General features: G+C 39.7%; 3 protein-coding genes across 3 annotated transcripts; 1 reads left to right on the top strand and 2 right to left on the bottom strand.

Annotated features, from left to right (window-relative positions):
- Window positions 1–1,096: 1,096 nt before the first annotated feature.
- Window positions 1,097–7,192, bottom strand: LOC310962213 (uncharacterized protein; the record flags this gene model as incomplete). Its single annotated transcript, XM_083934600.1, has 8 exons — window positions 1,097–2,148; window positions 2,279–2,643; window positions 4,039–4,369; window positions 4,955–5,104; window positions 5,193–5,258; window positions 5,345–5,395; window positions 5,529–5,609; window positions 6,984–7,192. 8 exons carry the CDS (start codon window positions 7,190–7,192, stop codon window positions 1,935–1,937), a joined length of 1,467 nt encoding a protein of 488 aa, XP_083790726.1. The 3' UTR covers window positions 1,097–1,934.
- A 1,173-nt stretch (window positions 7,193–8,365) lies between these two features.
- srsf5b (serine and arginine rich splicing factor 5b) lies at window positions 8,366–14,485 on the top strand. The gene is made up of 8 exons (XM_083933895.1): window positions 8,366–8,502; window positions 8,754–8,906; window positions 9,676–9,746; window positions 9,852–9,965; window positions 10,317–10,389; window positions 11,758–11,831; window positions 11,974–12,081; window positions 13,016–14,485. Exons 2-8 carry the CDS (start codon window positions 8,781–8,783, stop codon window positions 13,350–13,352), a joined length of 903 nt encoding a protein of 300 aa, XP_083790021.1. The 5' UTR covers window positions 8,366–8,502; window positions 8,754–8,780; the 3' UTR covers window positions 13,353–14,485.
- A 90-nt stretch (window positions 14,486–14,575) lies between these two features.
- On the bottom strand, window positions 14,576–20,466 carry slc10a1 (solute carrier family 10 member 1; the record flags this gene model as incomplete). Its single annotated transcript, XM_083934599.1, has 7 exons — window positions 20,335–20,466; window positions 20,155–20,241; window positions 19,123–19,235; window positions 17,635–17,836; window positions 16,177–16,355; window positions 15,875–16,074; window positions 14,576–14,637 (listed from the first exon to the last, which is right to left on the bottom strand). The coding sequence occupies exons 1-7, from the start codon at window positions 20,437–20,439 to the stop codon at window positions 14,576–14,578; spliced, it is 948 nt and encodes a 315-aa protein (XP_083790725.1). The 5' UTR covers window positions 20,440–20,466.
- Window positions 20,467–21,632: the final 1,166 nt, after the last annotated feature.

The following is a 21,632-nucleotide window of genomic DNA, read 5'->3' as shown; positions in this document are numbered from 1 at the left end:
GTCCAGAGACGGGCAAAAACCAGTCACTGTAGGCAAAGCATTCACTCCATGGTCTGAGATAAAGGAGTTAAACGGCATTAAAACACACGCCTAAATGGCTACATTTCTACTTGATCTGTAAGCTAACGTTCATGTTTACTTAGCTGTAACGGCTAACTGTCAGTCAAACTCCTCTGTAATACTTGTTTTTATGGTGCGATTTGCCGGAGGGGATGGGTTCCAACAGGCTCAAACAGAGTACGGTCTCCTGTAGGCTACCGAACTGGGTCTGACCAACCTGGCAACCCGGCCGCTGGAATTATTTTTTGTTGTTACGACTACGATCTTGAGACACTAGATGGCGGTGTTCTGCTCATTCTCCATCACCCCAGATCAGGGACAACTACCCGGGGTTCTGTTTGATACATGAGAAATGAGAGAGACACCGTAGGGTCCAACTCCAGAGGCTCCGGGTCCAGGACATCCACGGTTGGTGTACCTGCAACGACCGCCGCGACATACCTACTGACCTGGAATACAAATTTTGCAGACGAGCACCAGATGGGCGGCTTACATGGAGCTGTTGTGCTTGGACGAAGATTGTCAAAGGCCCGACGTTATCAGTACATCACTCACATAGACTCAGGGAACTGGACCATCGTGAGTTGCAGCATGCAGTCTCTAAGTGTTTGTTTGATGTTTAGAAGGACCCGTTTACAGATGTGATCTTTTTTCTTTTCTTTTTTTTGCCCCAATGCAGTTTTTTTTAAGTACTGTTACATGTTTTTGGTGGTATAGTTTTTGCTGCTATAAAGTTTTTCCAACACGTTGCCATTTAAAGTATTTCCTGTAGTTCATTTTGTATAAAGAATGTAAAAAACGCTGTAAAACGTTACCAGTCAAACTTGTCACACTTTTACATTTATTTGAAGATATCAAAATGATAATGAAATACAACTTCTTTACAAATATAGGGGTATGTATAAACACTCTTTTAAAAAAAAACAAAAAAAAACTAAGCAGTCTTGACTTGAGTTTTATTTACGTGCACATATAGTACACAGTCATAATGCACTGTTCAATGTGGGGTGTCCACTCTTCATACCATGATCTATAAAATGGTAATAATAGCAATGATATCACAGTAATCTGCAAACAAGAGTAAAGGTAAGAGTTAAGTCTTTAAAATAAATGATCATGCACATCCACTCACTCAGATGCAGAGCAGTGAGAAGCTTAGAATAAAAACAGAAGTCTGCATTTTGTTAGACTTGCTCTCAAGATGTGTATGAAACGTATCCATCACAAACATTGCACAAGTCTAATTGTATGCAGACCTTTACACTGGAGATTAGGGAATTATTATATTATATTAAATTATAAATGCTTGATTTATTCTGAAATATTATTTTTTATTCAGAATTTGATATCAGCTGTGGCTATAACACTGCTGTGCCAGCATGTTTTTTTAAACAACCATGGCACTTCAATAAATACCTTTATTTTGTGAGAGAAATTAGAGAACAGTAACCACTGTTGATAGGTTTAACAGGCCAATAGGATTCAAAAACCTGGATCTAAACCCCATAGAGAATCTCTGGAAAAACCCACTACAGTTACTGAACCATAGAAGAGACTGAAGAAGAATAGACCAAGATCAAACCAGAGCAGTGTGAGAAACTAGAGATGTCCTGTGGACGCAGATGTGCTGAAGTCATTCGAAGCAGAGGCCTCTACACTTCCTATTCATTTTTGAATCCTTGGTGTCTTGGTTATTTAAAAAAATATGTGCTGGTACAGCGGTGACAGAGCCACACCTGATATTCTATCAAATTCTGAACAATAAAAAATAACAATATTTCAGAATAAATCAAGTATTTAGAATTTGTTCTCCAACTTTGATCTCCAGTGTATATCTGATAAGAAGTCAATTTGGTTACCAGTCTTATTTAGACCTATGTCTGGACCAGCTCCTCTACTGGGGGAATAAGTCCAAGTCTCTTTCGGTGAACAGGCCTATTCTTTCTCCTCTTTGGTAGTCCGGTGCCCGATGACAGGCGTGCTGCTACAATGGCCCGCTGCAGGTCAGGGATGTAGGTGTATTCCTTTTTTAATTTCACAGGGTGCGCACTCCACTTTTGTGTCTTCTTATTCCATATCTTTCTGCATCTGGAAAAGTTGTTTAAAACAAAAAGAAAGACTAACCATAAGTTATCATACAGTTGCTCTCTTCCTCTTTTTTTGTTTTTACATTTACCCTTTATCAAAGCCCTCATTCCTCAGGCCGTTATAAACTTACATTTTCTGTCCCTTCCTGTTGAAACGCGGTGCTCGCTGGTTGTGCATGTTGTAGTCCAACGCGGCCAACAAGGTTCTGGTTTCATCAGAAGGGGGGTCGAAGGCGGCTACCCTGTCGATGATCTCGCTCCTTTTTTCATTCCAGAAATCCTTGATGGCATCCACACAGTACTCATCTTGGACGGCAAAGAAGGTGTTGTTCGCCACAACCCCCATGTTCATAAACTTGAACAGAAGAGCTATCTTTGAGTAGTTATTCCCTGAAAGCAGAATATTCATGGCCAGCATGAAATCTCCTGCCTGCATGCCAAACTTGAACGTTGGCTGTGAGTTCCACTTCCAATTAGTGTGGCCATGGTGACATTTCTTTGGAGACAAAAAAGGAGGGGGTGGAGGTTACTAACTCAGAATGCACCGCAAGCCCTTTGGCCCTGGAAAACCAATGAAAACTGAAAAATGACCCTACCACTGTTAAAGTCATAAGCCGTCAGGTTTGAGATACGTTGTTTCTAGTGGCCTCTTTGGCAGTTAAATGTAGCTGCAGACGAGTCTGTTCTTTCAGAGCCCTCCATCTTGTCACATTCATAGTCACTATGTGTGTTGACTTTTGTTTGCTCTTTTGTAAACGTAATGACGGAAATTCACCTCTCAACTTCCAGTCCGTCCCCTATATCACACACACACAGACACACGCACGCACGCATGCACACACACACACACACACACACACCCTTACTATAAGCCTGACTCAGAAGTTGGAAGTTCCTGACTTCCACTTTCAATGAAACGCAGCATAACCGGCAGTGAAGAGCTGGGCAGCAGCGTCACTTACATGGCGGAGTATTTACATCTTGAGAGGGAATGTCACCACACCCACGGATATTGAAATACTCGGCACAAAGGCAAGTAGAGGCGCTTTAATTACCGTATTTTTTTCATAGTTTGGCTGGGGGTGCGACTTATACTCTGGAGCGACTTATGTATGAAATTATTAACACATTGCCGTAAAATATCAAATAATAGCCCGAGCTATTATTTATCTCAGTCACGTAAGAGACTAGGCGTATATCAGCAATCGTCACACATACACACGTCAACCAGTCAAAATTCGGCGGGGGCGGGTCATGGCAGAAGCGCATTGTGAAAAAAAAGATGCTACCTGCTAATGCTTGAGCTAAGCGGCGCATTGTCTACCTTTGGAGTTGGCGGAGTTGTTCAGAAGTGACACAGAGGAAGAAGAGTTCAGTGGATTTAGAAATTAGGAGTGACAGATTGTTTGGTAAACGTAGAGCGTGTTCTATTATATGTTATAGTTCTGTGAATGACTCTTACCGCAATATGTTACGTTAACATACCAGGCACGTTCTCAGTTCGTTGTTTATGCGTCATATAACGTACACTCATTCAGCCTGTTGTTCTCTATTCTATTTTTATTTTAAATTGCCTTTCAAGATGAAATGTCTATTCTTGGTGTTGGATTTTATCAAATAAATTTCCCCCAAAAATGCGACTTATACTCAAGTGCGACTTATATATGTCATTTTCCTTCTTTATTATGCATTTTCGACTGATGAGACTTATACTCCGGAGCGACTTTTAATCCGAAAAATACGGTAGTGGGTCATGTGATCAATCGCCATTGTTTTAACTCAGATAGATAGTAACTTAACAGGCAATTAACTAGATGAAAATCTTGCGGATTATATCTTTAGACGAAGAAAAAAAAGAACTTAAAAGAACTTCTGATTGCACGTGTCTTACCCATTCCAAACAAGTCCCGGTTCCCCTTGTGTGAATGCTGACATCAAAAGGTGGCACACCATCACATTGTATCCCTGATACAGGGTCACCCCAGGTGCAATGGGTTATGGGGAGCTGGAGGTAATTGGCCAGTTGCATCAAATTAGCATAATACACTATGGATGCACTCCGTCCAACAATATCGTCACCACCAAGGACTTGCAGGTGTTGGGGGAATGATGACACATAAGAGGCTGGTTCTTCAGAAGGGGGAATGTTACGGATGGTTTCATCAGCGCCAGTGACAGGGAGGGTCTTAATGTCGATGTTGTCCCGCAAACCACTTCCAATTCTGGGCAAAAATAAAACAATCACATGTTTCACCTGGTGCTGAATTGAACATAGCACATTTAGCCATGAATGTATGCATTATGCAACAGTTGTAATGTGAAAATAATGCACTCAGGAGAAACTAGGGATTCAACTGACCTATTCGTTAGGGTTATGTGGGGTGACTATTGCTACTCAAAGTCACAGAGGGATTGCTTGACTGGGTAGAAACTAGATTGATGCGACAACATTCTTTGCTTGCAGTGAAAACTGTGTGTGCATGGCTACACGATCGAACCGTAACCGTACGAAATACAAAATTAAAATCAATGGCGTTTAGCTGTTTAGGGGTCTGTGTAATCCAGCCATACAACATGCTGATTGTGGGAAAGCGCTTATATACAAGTTGTTTTTATTGTTACTTTTATGTAGATAACTTTTAGGTCATGTGCAATATACTTAATATGCAAGCGGTTTTTACTTTTACTGATTTAGTTTATTATCGTGTGGAATCATGTGTGTTATATATGAATGAATGTGTTTTTTTAACTATGTGTAACTGAAGACAAATGTTCAATAATTGCCAGCTAACCAAAGTGACACATACCGTATACGGAGAGGGGTGATGCATTCCTCAACCAAGCTGTCACTATCCTCTTCGTCGCTAAAATCTGTGGGATCTTCATCAGTAGACTCGGATTCAGAATTATCGGGATCCTGTGCACCTCGGGTTCTCCGCTCAGCTCCCCCTTCAATTCTGCAAAACACAAAAATCCCTGATATAAGAATCATATGTGTTCCACACCACTGTAATAACTGACAACACAACAAGGAAATACTCTTACACTTCACTTTTGAGGTCGTTGGCGCTCTCCTCATCAAAGTCCTCCGTGTCATGATAAAACGCCATGCTGTATTTCAACACAAAGGAGGCTGGTTGCAAAAGTGGATTGTGAAATAAACTGTGCGAAAGCGCCTTACATATATTATGGCTTACCTTTCTTGTACGACAGCCATTTCTACATCATCATCATCATCATCATCATCCCTGAGAAAAAAAAGTTTGCCATATTACTTTTGTAAATAGCCTGAAAAGGAACACTGTATTTTATTGGGAAAATTCATAATGACAATGGAGTAAAGATTTACTAACTGCGTTTATGCAACATTGAGGTTTATACCTCACTGATTTGCTGGACACACAGGGAGCAGCGGCACTCTTGGCTGAGGTCGATAATTTGCACTGACTATGGCGCTCATACCTGTGAGAAAAGGAGCCAAAAGACAAAAGCAATATTGCAGCAAGATACTTATAGGTTTATCTTGCATAATATTACCTGTGACTTTGAACTATTACAGGAAAATGTAAAAAAAAAAAAAATCAGAAAAGGTACTACATATGAGAAAGAATTATTTTTTTAAACTTTTTTTCTAATCAATATTATTCGTTGCAAAGTTTTACATTCATAAATGTAAATTTACCAAAGTAAAACCTCACTTTAATGTTTTTTCTTTAAAATGGTGATATATATTAAGACAAACCCTTGATCAAAAATCAAAAATGCCATGAAAAGTGTAAGATTGTGCTCCCTATTTAATTTTTTCAATTAAATTATTTTCTATTCTTTAAAGTCCCCTGGCACGTTGTATGTGTTTGTTTCTTTTTTGCTTTTCTACTACTACAAATTGGCTGAGGTTGATACTTTGACTATGGCGCTCATACCTGTGAGAAAAGGATCCAAAAGACAAAAGCAACATTGCAGCAAGATACTTGTAGGTTTATCTTGCATAATATTACCTGTAACTTTGAACTATTACTGGAAAATGTAATATTTGCTCATTTTTTTCATATCATGGGAAAACAGAGGAAATAAAATATATGTAGTGTATGACCTTTTCGGGCTTCCATAAGATACTATATGCAAGAAAGAACTAACTGTACTAACACACTTACATCCTGACACTTCTTCTCTTACACTTTATTCTTTTTGTTAGGTCGAAATGTTTTGTATAGTTGCACTGTCGTTATTTGCTGCTCTGTGTGCCCTGAATTGCCCCCCGGGGACAAATAAAGTTTTTTTAATTGAATTGAATTGAATTGAATAATACTTTCTAATCGATCAATAATATTATTTGCAACGTTTTACATTCATAAATGTTTTTTTGATTGTGTTATAAGATTGTGCTCCTTATTTAATTTTCTCAATTTAATTATTTTCTATGACCTCTGACATGTTGTCTGTTTTTTTTTATTTGTCTGTGTCTTTTTTGCTTTTCTACTAGTTTGCTTTTGTGTATTTCTGTATATTTTACCTTAGAAAAGGTTATGTATTATCATTTTTTTCATATTTGTAATGAATAGTATTTTTCAATAAAATGTGAGAGCAAAATTGTTCGGTGCAAGGTAGGACACAATCTTGTGCAGTTTTCAGAGTTTTTGAGATCAACATCACACAGCCCCCCATAACTGTGGGGCACACATGGGCACAACGGGAAAACAGTGTGTAGGGTGACACATCAGTCAATCAAATTGCATGCAGGGATATACCTACTAGTAATGTAAACTTCTATAGTGCAATTAAAGACCGACCATTCAGGGAGAGTTTATATTTCAAAATATAATCTACGGTACCCACCAGTCCAAGAGAAACAGAGCCACATCGATGTCTGCCCTCAGCCTCTTCTGAGCCTTCAACGCCCTCCATCTTGGCAAAGCTTCGCCGATAGTAATTCTGGTTTTCCCACGCTCCCGGTCGCTTTGTTTCTTGCTTCTTCGGCCTTCTTCGCTTCGTTTTGGTTTCTTTTTCTTTGGACTCGAGGTTGAACTGTCGTGTTGATCCGCCATTGTGTACCACCTGAGTCTGACTCGGAACACCGACTTGAACGCACCGTTTCATTGCATCTGTGTGTGTCAGAAGTTGGAAGTTCCCACTTTCCGATTACAAAGGAACGCAGCACAGGCGGAAGTGACGTTTTTTATTAAAACTATCTCCAGAAGTTGTTTTTTTTTAGTTTATTTACAAAAATAGACCTACAACAGGGATTATTGTTCAATCTTCGAACAATATAACAATAGTAACAATACCTATCGCTCGAGAAAGTGCATGTATCATAAGTAAAATAGGACATAAATCATTACAGATCAAGTTAATTACAAATGGTTTTGTTTTTTACAGCTTTGCAGTTGGTGCAATACTTTAGTGATAACAATAAAATTAGGTTTCTGGTTTGCAAATATGGTGGCGTGTATATAGAATTTAACTAGTAATAAGAAAAGATTAATAACATAAAACTTTTTGACAGGAAATGTATTTTCAAAAATATATTTTGTTCAAAAAAAAATCGAGTTTGAGTTGTATACCTAACTTTCTGTTTTAATAGAGGGTCATTTCACGCCACAGTGTTTGACTAAAAGAGCATTCCCATAAAAATATATTATGTTGTTTCATCTGTGATGTGACAAAAGGAGCAGAGAGGATCGACATTTAACATAAATCTTACAATAACAGAATAACAGGACAACATCCGTGCAAGTATTTCAGAGACACCTCTCGCACCTTATTTGAGGTTTCTTTTTAAACTCCCTGGGTAATAACCATGTGTTTTCCCATTATACATCAAAATACTGATGACTCCAGAAAAATATAGAAGCAGGTTTAAAAAATGTGCATCTTTGTTTGAATTCCCTTATACATCAATTATTTGTTTTTAAACTCAAAAAGGATCTGCTTTTTACTATATAAAGTTCTGGTAGAAAGGTTTGCTGGATAGTATCTCTGATTGCAGATGAAAGTAGAATTTTAATATCTGAAGGAACTGCATCAAAGACAGACAATATTCTCAAGGAAGCACACGGTTGTTATACTCATAAAAACTCATATCTGTAAACAAATGACCCTCCTTGTTAAACCATTGACAGACAAGTGCTATCAACACTATACCGTGACTTGCGTTTAAAGCATCTCCAGGAGGTGGCGGTAGCGAAGCGCTAAGAAGGACGCAGACTGCCGGTAAAACACCAAAGAAGAAGCCGCCGGTCGTTTCTTCTCGCCCCCTCCTCCTCATGGACATATAATAGCAGCGCCTCCATTTTGTTTTCGTTTTTTTGCGGTCAACTGTCGACAGACTTGCTAACACCGGGACCACTTCAAAAAGGTACGTGTGCAGCGATTATAATGCATCATAACATAACCACGTAGCTCTCTTTTTGTTAAAATAAACGTTATCTGTCGTGTATGAGTTTCGCTCAGCTCGTACATTGCTCGGTAAAATGTGGTCGCTAAGTAACGTTAGGCCCCACAGTTGTCTGGGTAACGTTAGAACGTTAGCCCCCACAGTTGTCTGAGGAACGTAAACGTCGTCGGGTTTTCTCAGCTTTATAATATTGTTTGCACGTTTGTTTGCAGGTAACTGTTATCCGACGACACCCAACAATGAGTGGATGTCGTATTTTCATCGGCCGCTTGAGCCCATCGGCCAGGGAGAAGGACGTGGAGAGGTTCTTTAAAGGATACGGCCGCATCCGGGACATCGACCTCAAGAGAGGCTTTGGGTTTGTGGTAAGTGCCGTAACATCAGCAAGGGGAGCTCGACTTCTCCTAATAAGACTCCTCTGAAAACACGTTTGTGACACATATTGACCACGCGTTATTTTTCTCCTGTATTGTATTCACTGTGGATCATGCGTAAAATTATTAACATGATGATGATGATTAACGCATTCATGTTGCGATTATTGTGCACGGCGCACCCATACATTAAATCAACCAGTGTAAGTACTGCTTCAATTTTCAAGCTCTTTATTGACATGTATACAGCAGTTAAAGAGAAGCAGCCATTGGCATTGGAAAGCTTGCATCTCAACAATGCTCTTTTAGTCCTACATATGTTAGAAAAAGAAAACATGCACTTACATAAGACACACATTGTGCAGAAGTTAAAATATAGGGATATGCATACAGTTGTATTTTGTGCTCAGTTATATATCAAGTATATTCAGAACCTTTCCCTTTTTGCAACCGTCATCTTATTGGTAGATTAAATGTACTATTCACTCTTTCTCTACATTCAGTCACTTGCAAACTGAGCCCAAACGTATCCTGTTTGTTTTTTGCAATATTTCTAGTAGTTTTGATATCTATAAATGAATCCATTGAGTCACAGGTATTTTCTGCTTGGTAGATGTACTTTCAAGCTAAGACATGGCGGTTCTGCCTAATGTACAATAGTTTGGTAGTGTTCTACTTACACATTTAAGATGCATAAAGAGTTGAAAATGCGCAAATGTTAAGAAGTGTTGTTGTAAACGTTGTGTTCTCTTTGTTGCAGGAGTTTGATGACCCCAGAGATGCTGAAGATGCTGTTTATGAGCTTGATGGCAAAGAGTTGTGCAATGAAAGGTAGGACTTTGTGGAAAGTACGTGAATAATCTGAGTTTCCATCTGTCCTTGCTCTCTGTTTCCATGGTAATTGGAAACATACACAAACATTATCTGAAATTTCAGGGTCACTATTGAGCACGCCCGTGTACGTCTGAGGGGCGGCCGTGGCAGAGGAGGCGGCAGTGCAGGAGGACGTTTCCCTGATCGCTATGGCAGAGGCTCCCAGAACAGTCGGAGGTAAATAATGCACACCGCCCACAACAGTTCACCTGCTTTATGATGGGAGATTCATTTTACCTGATGTCATTCAAATGAGGAAGGAGCACATGTAAATGAATACATAGAACGTTGTGTAAACTGCTCTTTTTAACAGTAATTTGGTGAAAGGTTGATACTTGAATTATTGCATCCATGTTTATGTTCGCTACTGTCCAAGTTTTTTTTTCTTTCTGGAAATGTTTTCCTTAAAGTTACTGCATTTTAACCTTGCTGTTGTCAAGTAGCTAATGAGAGTTTTGAGGTTCTGTGCATAACTCCGTATCTCAACATCACAATGTCATCGCCTCATTTATTCTTATTTTGTTTCAGTCGGAACCCTCCTCCAATGCGCACAGAGAACCGCCTCATTGTGGAGAACTTGTCCTCTCGTGTCAGCTGGCAGGTTAGTATTGCCACATGTTTTTTATACGCAGCAAGTCTCTACAAGCTGCAATACCACAAATGTTATCTCCAACAGTCTGCCTCCAACAATACACACATACAATTGTAGATTTGAATGCTGCTAAAAACATAGAATCTCCTTTATCCAATCATTTTACTTAGCTTGCTAATGTGTTTAAACAGTCAAACAGTTTTATTGTAATTAGGCCCAAATTGTTATTTTAAACTGCTGCTCTATTAAATCTGCATCTAATGCAGCTGAGTAATGATTCAAAGAGCAGTAACAACAAGAAAACACTTCATTTGTACATTTTTTCTTTTCAAATTTTAACCAATTCTTCACCCCTTTATTTGCCAGCCTGACTGTTGTGTCATATGGAAGAGCTCGCTTATGGTGGAGTTAACCCCTTCTGGGTCCTTCTGTCTGGGTTGAGCCTGTGGTGTCAGCCAGTCTATCCTACTCCTAGTTGATGCCTGCTGGTCATGTGAGCGCTCGCTCCACACTAGAGGCGCTGGCGGTCCCTTCACTCGCTCGCAACGCCCCCTGTCGAAGTCAAGGGGGCGCCTGGTGTGTGGCTGAGAGAGAGGAAACAGAGAGTTGGCAGAAAGAAAGGAGAGGAAAGAGCGAGAGTCGATGGTGATGGTGGTGGCGTATTGATCGATGGTTCGTTAATTTGAGGGGCTTCAGTCGATCGATATCCCCCCTCCCTTCCCCCCTCTGGTGTTCCCGCACATCGCGAGCGAGAGAGTGTGAATTCCTCCCAGGTGCCCATGGATATAATCTGCTGAGGTTATGGTGGGCTTGGAGAGCCTGCGGCCCACCCCAAAGGGTTTCGCTCTCAGGTAGTAGTTTCCTCTCTTCCACCCTGTTCACTCTCTTTACTGAGGCAGGGTGCCGAGACAGGGGCGGTCCCGGCGTGGAGCCCTGTGCCCTCCTTGCCAGGGAAAACGGGGCTCTTGGTGCCAAAGGCTGCCCAAGTGGCGCCACTGCAGTTCAGTTTATGCAGATGGTGTTCATGTCTCTGTAGTATTAATGAGTCCAAGAATCTCAAAGCTTTTGTAAATACTTTTGGCTGTTCACTCATAGCACTGGTCAAATTGGTTGATATCTAAATTGGCAAACAGTTTAACTTTACTAAGGTTTTGTTTTATAAAGAGTAGAGCATATAAAACCCTTTGTTGTAGGACTGGCTGATTAAACAGCCTCCGAGGTTCTTGGACTCATCTTCCTTATCTGCAGTAGTCTGTGTAGTCCTCTCAGACAATCTAACCATCTCTCTTTCTGGGTAAATCACTCCTGTTTTATGTTTCAATCTGTGTGCTTGTGTCCTGAGCCTCTCCAAAAGTTGACTGATGTTTACGTGTGTAGGACCTGAAAGATTTCATGAGACAAGCCGGAGAGGTGACATTTGCAGACGCACATCGCCCCAAGCTCAACGAAGGGTAAGACCATTATGTCTGTTAGCATAACTGGCCGTTTGTGCCCTTTCAAGCTCATATTTGCAATTTGAGGAAAACTGCTGTTCAATCCATGACAAAATGGCCCTCTCAAGATTGTAAATAATATTGTCTCCTGTTTTTACAGCGTTGTTGAGTTTGCCTCTAGCAGTGATCTGAAAAATGCCATGGACAAACTGTCTGGAAAGGAAATCAATGGCAGGAAAATCAAGCTCATTGAGGCAGCCAGGAAGAGGTGAGCCGCACTTCCTTTCACTCATAATTGGCTGCACACAGATAATGGCTTCCAGGTGTCCTTTTTTTACTCGCATTAAGATCAGGTTAAGTTAAGAGATAAATGAAGAGCCAGGCTCAAACATGGTCTAAATGGATTTAGTGGAGCTGGACTGAACTGTTAGGATGTCCCACTCAGTTGGAGCTCTGCTTTTAAGCATAATTTGTAAAAGTATATTGATTTTTGATTACTGTGCCACTCAGGCCCTTTTCAGTAAAGCACTTCACCGTTCTTTTAACCTCCGGAAAGTCACAGCACATGAAGGCCTCTTCTGATCATAACAGATCAGCAGGTTTTTTTTAAAAAAAATGATTTATTTATTTAACCTTTTATTGATGCAGGGTAGGTTGGCTGAGTATACATGCTCTTTTACTACAACATCATAATAAATAGATTACAAAAACAAAGCAGCTTGGATAAACAGATACATTTAAAAAAAACAACCACAAACCAGTCACTCATCTTTCCCCCCATCATTCTGAGATAGAAGGAAAAAGAAAAGCTCTGTATTTCTTTAAACCAGCCACAATTGTCAAGTGACAGAGTGCAGCAAAGGTGCCCTTGGAAAATATACACACACAGGATGTCAGGCTTTATCTCAGCATTGTACATTTGGTAAACCAGACTGCAGATCCCTGGCACATGATGAGACAGTGTGATAGAAAGCCGATGAGCAACCATTCGAATGGGTAAATGCATATAGAAAAATCTACTGATAATATAGAGATTATTAAAAAGGTGTGTAGGTTTTATACATTACTACACATTTATGCTATATAAATTAATAATACAAATACCTTCGAGAAAGAAATCCAGTAGGGCAATATGATGTGTGTATTCTACGTTATATAGATGTATATTTATCCTAATGTTCTTCCTCTTTTCTCTTCCCAAGGTCGAGAAGTCGTTCCCGGTCTGACAGCTCCTCTCGGTCACGTTCCCGTTCCCGCGGTCGCTCTCCATCTCGCTCCCCCAGGCGCTCCCGCAGCCCCGCCCACAAGGCCCACAACCGTTCCCGCTCCCCCAGTGTGTCCCCTGCCGGCGGCGCCTCCTCCCCATCCTCCAAATCAAAGGAGCCCCCTAAACGGTCCTCCAAGACAAGCAAGTCTGCCACTCCGCCCTCACCTCCACCCGCTCAGAGAGCCTCCCACTCCCGTTCACGCTCACGCTCTCGTTCACGCTCCCGCTCCCGCTCTCGCTCTCGCTCTCCTTCCACTGACAGCCAGCGCTAAACACTACGATTAAGTGTAATGGGAATCAACAGTAGAAACAACTTGATTCAGCTGTAGAGTCAGCTTGGAGGAGTTGGCACACTGGAGCTCCCATGACCCCTTCTGAAAGCCAAGACAAGAGCTACTAAAGTTTGTTTTAACCTCGATATATTGTCAGACAGGAACAATGATATTGAGTCAAATATTTGATCATAATAGGGCATTTAAATTAAGTAAACAGAAGACATTTGTTACACAGTGATGCTTATTAGCCATTAAGTTCGAACCAATATGTATGTTTACAGTCATTTATCCGACTAGGCTGCAGGTCCTCTACTGCTGCACCATCATTTCTCCGTTTCTCACAAAATGCCCGAGTGAACCAGCGTCAAGTTTCACTGTTATTGAGTTTGATAAGTCGTGTGACAACTTTACTTTTTTTGAGATACTTCTGCTTGTTCTTGCTCGTCAGTGGGAACATTTTGCTAATCACTTTACACATTTTTGTTTTTCCAAGTCCTGTTGCCCCTTTTTCCCGTACCTTCCACAGCTTGTGTGTATGTATGTGTGTGTGTGTGTGTGTATGTATGTGTGTGTGTGAAATCTATACCTGGGGATGCCTGCATGTGCTTGTTTGAGCAAGATTTAGAATCTTATTGTTGAGAACATTTGCATACATGATTTGCATCGTCAGTATCAAGAACACTGTACAATTATGCACATGATTCTAGCAGTTAAACAGCTGTACAGTAAACAAACTTACGTCATGGATCCTTCTTTTTGTCGCAGTTTATTTTGTGGAGAGATGTCATTCTTCCATGAGGATAATGTTAACTCTTTAATTTGAACACTTTAAAATGTTGCTTGAAGAATACAGTTTATTCTTTGCATTGTAATTAAAATGTTTATTTTTGTTTTGGGTTTTGTGTACAGCATTGCAGACTTTTGTTTTACATACGTGTATAATGTAATTCCAAGAATGCTTGTTGGTACTGTGACTGATGTTACTGTGGTTTAAATGAATGTGTAGGCAAGAGTTTGAAAAGAGAAAAAAAAAGCAACATTTTTGTACGTATGGATTTTATTTTCAGTGAAAAATATGATGGACATTTGTATGGTGTAGGAAGATGGACTTAAACAATAAAACAGTTTTAACTAAATCATTATTCTTGTGTTCATTAGCGCTTTATAATAAAACAAAGTTGTCAGTTCAGGATATATGTAAAACTGGGTGGTGTTTTGAGTCATACAGTCCCCTCAGAGGCCTCTTTCAGCTTGTCTTCAGTGATTGCTGGCTGGTACTTCTCTGTAGGTCAGGCAGACAAGCAGATTACAAATAAGGATCAAATCAGAAACATTGTAATGGGTATGATTTGCGGCTCTGACTAAAGTTTGACAGGTGTTGAGATTATTCCTCTTACTGGATTGCATAACGTGGGGATTTTTTCTGGGTTCGTACAGGTGCTTGAAGACCTTGAAAATGCTTGAATTTTAATGTTGTGTTTACAAGGTTTGAAAAGTGCTTGAATTTTGGATAGAGTGCTTGTAAATGCTTGAAACTGTACCCGCATTTCTTTCACTTTAGCTATAGAAAAGAATTTAAATTTAATTTCTTATCCTTCTGGTATTACGGGACACAATCTTAGTTGTTTATAGCACAATACTGTGTCTTACCATTATTTAAAGAGTGAAAATCATTTTCAATATGTATGTATTCGTAGAAATATGTAATGTATCCAACAGCTGTAATGTGCTGGAAAACCATGAAAATGGTCATTTTGACCTTGGAAAAGGTGTAAAAGGTTGTTTTATTGCCACTGTTCTGGCTTTATTGCATAGGTGACAGTGTAGGGACAGAGGGATGTAAAGGGTCACTGCTGACAATGTATCCTACTAACTGATTATCCCCTGACTTCTCCTCTTACTGAAATATCTCAACTTTTGGATGGATTGCTGTTTATTTTGGACATCCATGGTCTCCAAAAGATGAATGGTAAAAACTTTGGGCTGATTTAAAATGATTTTTCTTCTCAGATCACCTGTTAGCCAATATTATACTATATTTCTAATATATATTCCACACCCCTCAATACAGTGGTTTAAGTACATTACATCCACTTATCATTCTTTATTAGCTTTAATCCATTCCTAACTGTAACATATCTTTATTAATCTAATCCTAATTGTCCTACATCATGTGGTGTGGTTGGTTTTTTTAACCAAGCAAGTAAGCATTCAGTCTATAAATCAGTGTCACGGTCTGTGAAATGAAAGATGCCTTTCACAGTATCTCACAACTCAAGGTCACAATTGTTTGTTTTTTCAGAGCCACCGTTCGAAACACAAGTGTATTCAATTTACAATCGTTCAAAACAGAGGAAATCAGCAAATCTTCACATCTGAGATGCTAAAACCTGATTGTAGGTGGCATTTGTGCTTGATAAATAACTAAAATGATTAATCAGTTATTAAAACAAAGTGTTATTGTTTGCGTGGCCTATAGTCTCTGCATTAACCCTTTAATAACCTGGAGTCAGTCCCACCTTTCTCTTTGATTGTGAACCTTTGGTGACACCGGAACATCACGATGAGCAGCGCCGCCTCCATCAGCTGGAATGACACGTAGACCATGGGGAACAGGAACAGCGGGCCGATCAGCGCCGGGGGGAAGGCCAGTTTCAGGATGGTGGAGCACAGCTGGACGTTCTGACAGCCTGTTTCCATAGCAACAGTCCTCCGCTCCCTTTATCCATAAGTCATGGAAACATAAAGGGAGGCTCTTCACTGCCTGGCATGACTAATATCCATTAGAGCTCAATTTTTTTCCTGTTATCGCATAACTCACGATTGGTTGAGTCTGAAGAGCGAGGAGATGATGTAGCCGAAGGTGTAGCCTGTGAAGGGCATGAGAGCGCCGATGGCCACGAGGGGAGGAGACAGCACCGTAAGGATGGAGCTTCCTATGGCAATGGTGGCCATAGAGGCGATACCCACCACGGCGATCGCCATGATAGTGAGGCCTACCTGAAGACAGCAGGGCAGGAGACACGTTAGATCCATTTGCCTTTAATTAGGTTTCAATATTATTATTATAGGTCCCATATTATGTTCATTTTCAGGTTCACACTTGTATTTTGGGTTTCTGCTAGAACATTCTTACATGCTTTAATGTAACAAAACAACAAAAACAAGCCTGTGGATTCTCATTTGTCCAGGTCATCGTTACGTCGAAACCTTTCCTAGACAAATAACCAAGTCCAGTTGCTTTTGACTGAAATTGCTTTGGGGAAAAACATTACTTTTGTCATCCTGTCTGTCTGAATATACCTGTATTCACCTTCTGTCAGAAACGCTCCGTTTTTAGCGCCTGTCTCTTTAAGACCTCCTTCCTGAAAAATCCCACACTGCTCTGATTGGTCAGTCTTTCTGGGTCTTCCACATCTACACTTTCAGCATCTCTGCACCATCATTGCAGCTGGGGATGACTGTAAGGCACTGTAGTTGCACTTTACCTATAGTATAGTTGTGACATCACAAATATACAGAAGTGCGGACAGCTCATTTACAGGCACAGTTCCTTTCACCGTATTTATATAGCACCTCAACCTGCTTTATAATAAGAAATAAAACATGGACATCTCACTTTTTACAATATGAAACCTTTAAAGAACAAGTCTTAAGTAATATTCTACTTTATATCTATTCTCAGTTATTCTCTGTGTATCTAAAACTTGAACTCATTCCTTTGTGACACAGACAATCAACATTAGAGACACTGGGTGACATTTTCCTTTATTACCGCGCACAAATGCACTTTAGTTTGTTTAAGTAAGTTAGGTAACAAGAGCAAATCCTTATTATCGCTGAAAATAGTCCCATAAAATTCACTGTTTGTACATCTGAGAAATATTGGCTAAAAAACTTCATTGTCCACCTGTTTAAGGAAATTCAAATTGTGCAACTGAATCTTCGTCATGAATTCTCAAAGCACCGTCACAAAGCAGAACAAACTACAGATACAAACACCCAGGTGATTGTGATGTGGACCAATCAGAGCAGAGCTGACTCCCACGCATTCAAAAAATAATCATTTGATTTCTAGTTATATTTAAAATGTCACAAGTTATAAAATGCTGGAAAATACAAGAGAAACATGTCCATTAAAATGACACAAAGTCCAAGTCCAACATCTTGAAATTGTTTGGCGAGAAACTCAGAGTTCATAGCATGAATATTTATACACTTTATTTACCTTTACAAACCGTTTATCATCTCCTTCTAACCCTCCTGTGTATGCACTGACCTTTGTGATGATCTTGGCGTACTTCGGCCTGTAGTAGTTGATGAGGATGCCGGCAGCGCAGGGAAAGAGGATCATGACCAGCGATACTATGATGTCGACGTAAGGCACGGAGTTCTGCAGGTTGAAGCCCTGACAGTAGAGGTAGAGCAGCAGAGGCATCATGCCCAGAGCCAGCAGTGTGGAGCAGGTCGTCATTACAATGCTGAGGGGAAAAACGGGGGAATAACTTCTTAATCCCAACATTTTCAAACTGAACTCTCTGGTTGGTGAAGGACAGGACAGGTACACAACTGCTACTGGGCCAACGTTAGATGGCCCCTGGTGTGGGTAAAATGTCCCCATTCCAAACACTTTGGTTTGTAGTGAGCTATCTGGAGAACTATTGGATAGACCAGAAAACCATCTCACCATAAGGTCCATTTAATAGATGATCTGGAGCGTTTGAGAAGAACAGCTTAAGAAGTCAATATCCAAGGACAACAATCAATAATAAATCATAATGATAATAATCAAACAATCAACTTTAAACCTCAGATTTTAATCCATCAAGTCCTTAATAAGTGCTAAAAAAAACAACATAAAGAAATGGTGGTCCTGACCTGTAGGTTGGGAACTGTAAAAGCTCCATCAACATTTAGAGGTCATGCCTTTTCATTCCTGTCATCATTGTGCAGCAAACTTGACAGTATGTTGTTAAATGTGTGAGGTGAGAGCACATTGGAGCCTCCAGGGGGCGCACTTGGGACTTCAGATTAAATATTTTCTGAGTTGCATGAGAGCCAATTGTTAAATCTTTATACTCTAATAATGAGGACTGTAAAAACAGCGTGAGCATTTGTTGTGGTGATTGTTTAAAGCCTTATTCACTATCAGCAGCAGACTTTTATTATTGGCTTATACGGTATTTGATGTTGTATCTCATCCAAGTATGTGTCAAAGTACAAAAAAAAGTATCATTATCATCTCATCTGAAGGGATATGTATGATCAGTGTCGTTATAGTCATAGGTGCCTCCATTAATGCCTCTAGCCGTCCTGTCAGAAGCACCAGATAAGATCCTCAGACATCAGATAGAGCAGGAATGTCCTGAACACCACACCACACCTGGTCATTTATGAATAAGGTGCCTAATGGGGTGAATGGCCTGACGGTTGAAAGTGAAGGGGGTTGCCATCACCTTATTATGATAATTTCATAATTTTATGACAGACTGGTGATGTCCTGCAGGTCGTTCAACTTTAATAATGACATGAAACTTGATATTAAATCACATGATGGACTGTGATTGCAAAAACATCAAAACAAGAGCGAGCACATGGGCAGAGGTTGTTGACCCCTACCTCTAGGTGTGTGTGTGTGTGGGTGTATGTGTGTGTGTGTGTGTGTGTGTGTGTGTGTGTGTGTGTGTGTGTGTGTGTGTGTGTGTGTGTGTGTGTGTGTGTGTATGTGTGTGTGTGTGTGTGTGTGTGTGTGTGTGTGTGTGTGTACCTGAGGTTCATGTCTCCCTGCAGAGCCAGGGCCAGCATGTTGGAGAGGCTTCCTCCAGGACAGCAGCCACAGATCAGAATCACCACAGCCGTCATTTCAGCCAGCTGGAACGCCTGCGGCATGAAACAATGTCTGTTTGTGTGTCTGACTGCGCCGCAAATGATGTTGATTATGGAAATAAAATGTATGCAAATAAAGAAAAGAGCACAAAGAGAGGGCTTTGTGTTATGAAAACTATGTGAACAAATAAATAAACAGATGAATAATAAATTACTTGCATGAATGTGTCATTGTTGACAGCTCCTCCATCACAACCACAATCATTATTTCAGCCCTCAGAACACTGTGCCTATTTAACATGAATCATTTTATAATAATTATTAATAATAAAGCGTTGTCTGTTTACTGCTTCCTTTATGTCTTATGTTAAGTTATGTTTTGTTATTGTGTCATTTTACTGCTCCTTTGTCCAAAAAAACAAGATTTAACATTTAACTGAATGTTAATTTTCATTTAATCACAAAGTATTTTTTTCAATTAGTCTACAATGTCCCAGAGCCTATAGTGGCATTGTCTGATGTTTTGTTTTTTCCAACCTGATATTCCATTTGCAATTATAAAAATCTAATATCCTCACATTTGAGAGGCTTGATGAGCAATTTATTAAATATCAAAATAGTTGTCAATCAATAATCGATTAGTTCACTGATTGTTTCAGCACTACGGGGGATTACTTTTCTGTTTTCTCTGTAAAACAATCTATTAAAACAATATCAATTTGGTGGCTCTGTGGGAGAACCCTCAGTTTCATTGTACTCTACCTTGTGCAATGACAATAAAGGCTATCTTATCTTATCTTATCTTATCGTATCTTATCTTAGATTACACAAATCATAACATCTTTATTTAAAAAAAACATGAATATTGTTTAAATCAGTATAATGGTGTGCATTCTTTTAGACTGCAGGAGGCGTCACAGGCTTATGTATTGTAAAATAAACTTTTTATAATCTTTAAAACAGGAATACCGACCTTTGCTAAGCAAAAAGCTGTCAGAGGCATGACACCATACTGGGCCAGCACTGCTATCACCACCCCCTTAGGTTTCACTATGTGACCCTGGAAAAAAAGGAAAAATATGTCAGGTCATGTCCTGTATAAATGATATAATGTACTTTAAACAGATGGATGTGTGTGCACAGCTGGAGTCACCTTGATCTTGGACACCTCCATGGTGCATCCCAGTGAAACCATGGTGATGAACATGACGATCACCATAAGTATGTTGATGATTTTGTCCATCACCGGGTTCAGCATGTGCGTGTAAACAGAGCTAGTGTTAGCAGCCGTCATGTTGAACACAAAACTTTCATTTTGCCACAGATCAGCTGTGTAGTCCAGGGGGTCTTCCATGTTAAGGTGATAATCTTAAAACAAACAAAAAACATGGACAAGTGAGCTAAAATAAATCAGGTGGCCACAATGATTTTACCTTTAAAATGTGTTTTTTTAAGTTTCACTCACAAGTGTTTCTGAAGTCTTATGTTTAAATAGGCAAATGATGCATTATCTTATGAAATATGTGCAATCTTGCATAATTAACCAGGACAGAAATCTGAACATAGGATAAGGCCAGGAAAAAAATTTTTGGAGTCAAAAGTTTTACAGAGGAAATTTTTGGAAATCTCTCTATATCTACTAGTCTGAAAGAAGACATTTTAAGGAAGCAAAACAGCCCAAAATTTTAAAATTGACCAATACATGAAGAAAAAAAACCTTTTGCCTGCAGTGTCTCGTCTTAACTAAAAGATCTGAGTACTTCTTCCACCACTGTAAGCTTCACAGTTTTCTCACTTTTCTTTTCTCACTGCAGCCGCTCTCTGTGATTGTACAATGAAAAAATCAGAGCATGACAACAAGCAGCCTGAAAGAAACGTCTTTTAAGAGACAGAGCCGCTTTTGACAATATCTTCTTCATTGAGTGCAGATAAAGTTTCATCCTGCACTTGATGGACAGAGGTCTGCACTCTGCTCGTTAAAGAAAAACTTTTAAAAAGGCCTCACACAGGCAGCACATGACATGTAAACGAGACGTAATGCTGTGTGTAAAAAGACATTTCTTCTACTTTTAATAATAATAAAGGTGAAATTTCTTAAACTATTATTCTTAACCTTGAAATGGTCATTCAAGTAAGAAGCAGAGAAACACGCACACCATCCTCCAATTAATTATTGAGTTCCCGAATTCAGATGCTTTGATTGTTTTAAAAAACAAGTTTGCTTACTTCCTTCTATGCGTTCGGTGTTGTTTTCTTTGAAGTGTTCATTGTCTCTGAACGGGCAGAAAGGTGGCTGTTGTGTCGATAAGCAGTGCTTTACATCAGTGAACAATGTCAGCTTAATCAGTTCATAGTACACGTTATATGATCCTGAGGACCTTTAACCTAATATTCCATGTAGTGTAGCTGTTGAAACATACTGTACCTTTACTAGATATGGACATTTTAAAA

This window comes from Echiichthys vipera (genome assembly GCF_963691815.1).
Source record: "Echiichthys vipera genome assembly, chromosome: 19".
Taxonomy (NCBI): domain Eukaryota; kingdom Metazoa; phylum Chordata; class Actinopteri; order Perciformes; family Trachinidae; genus Echiichthys; species Echiichthys vipera.
The sequence above is the reverse complement of the archived record's forward strand: the minus strand, read 5'-3'. Positions and strand labels throughout refer to the sequence as shown.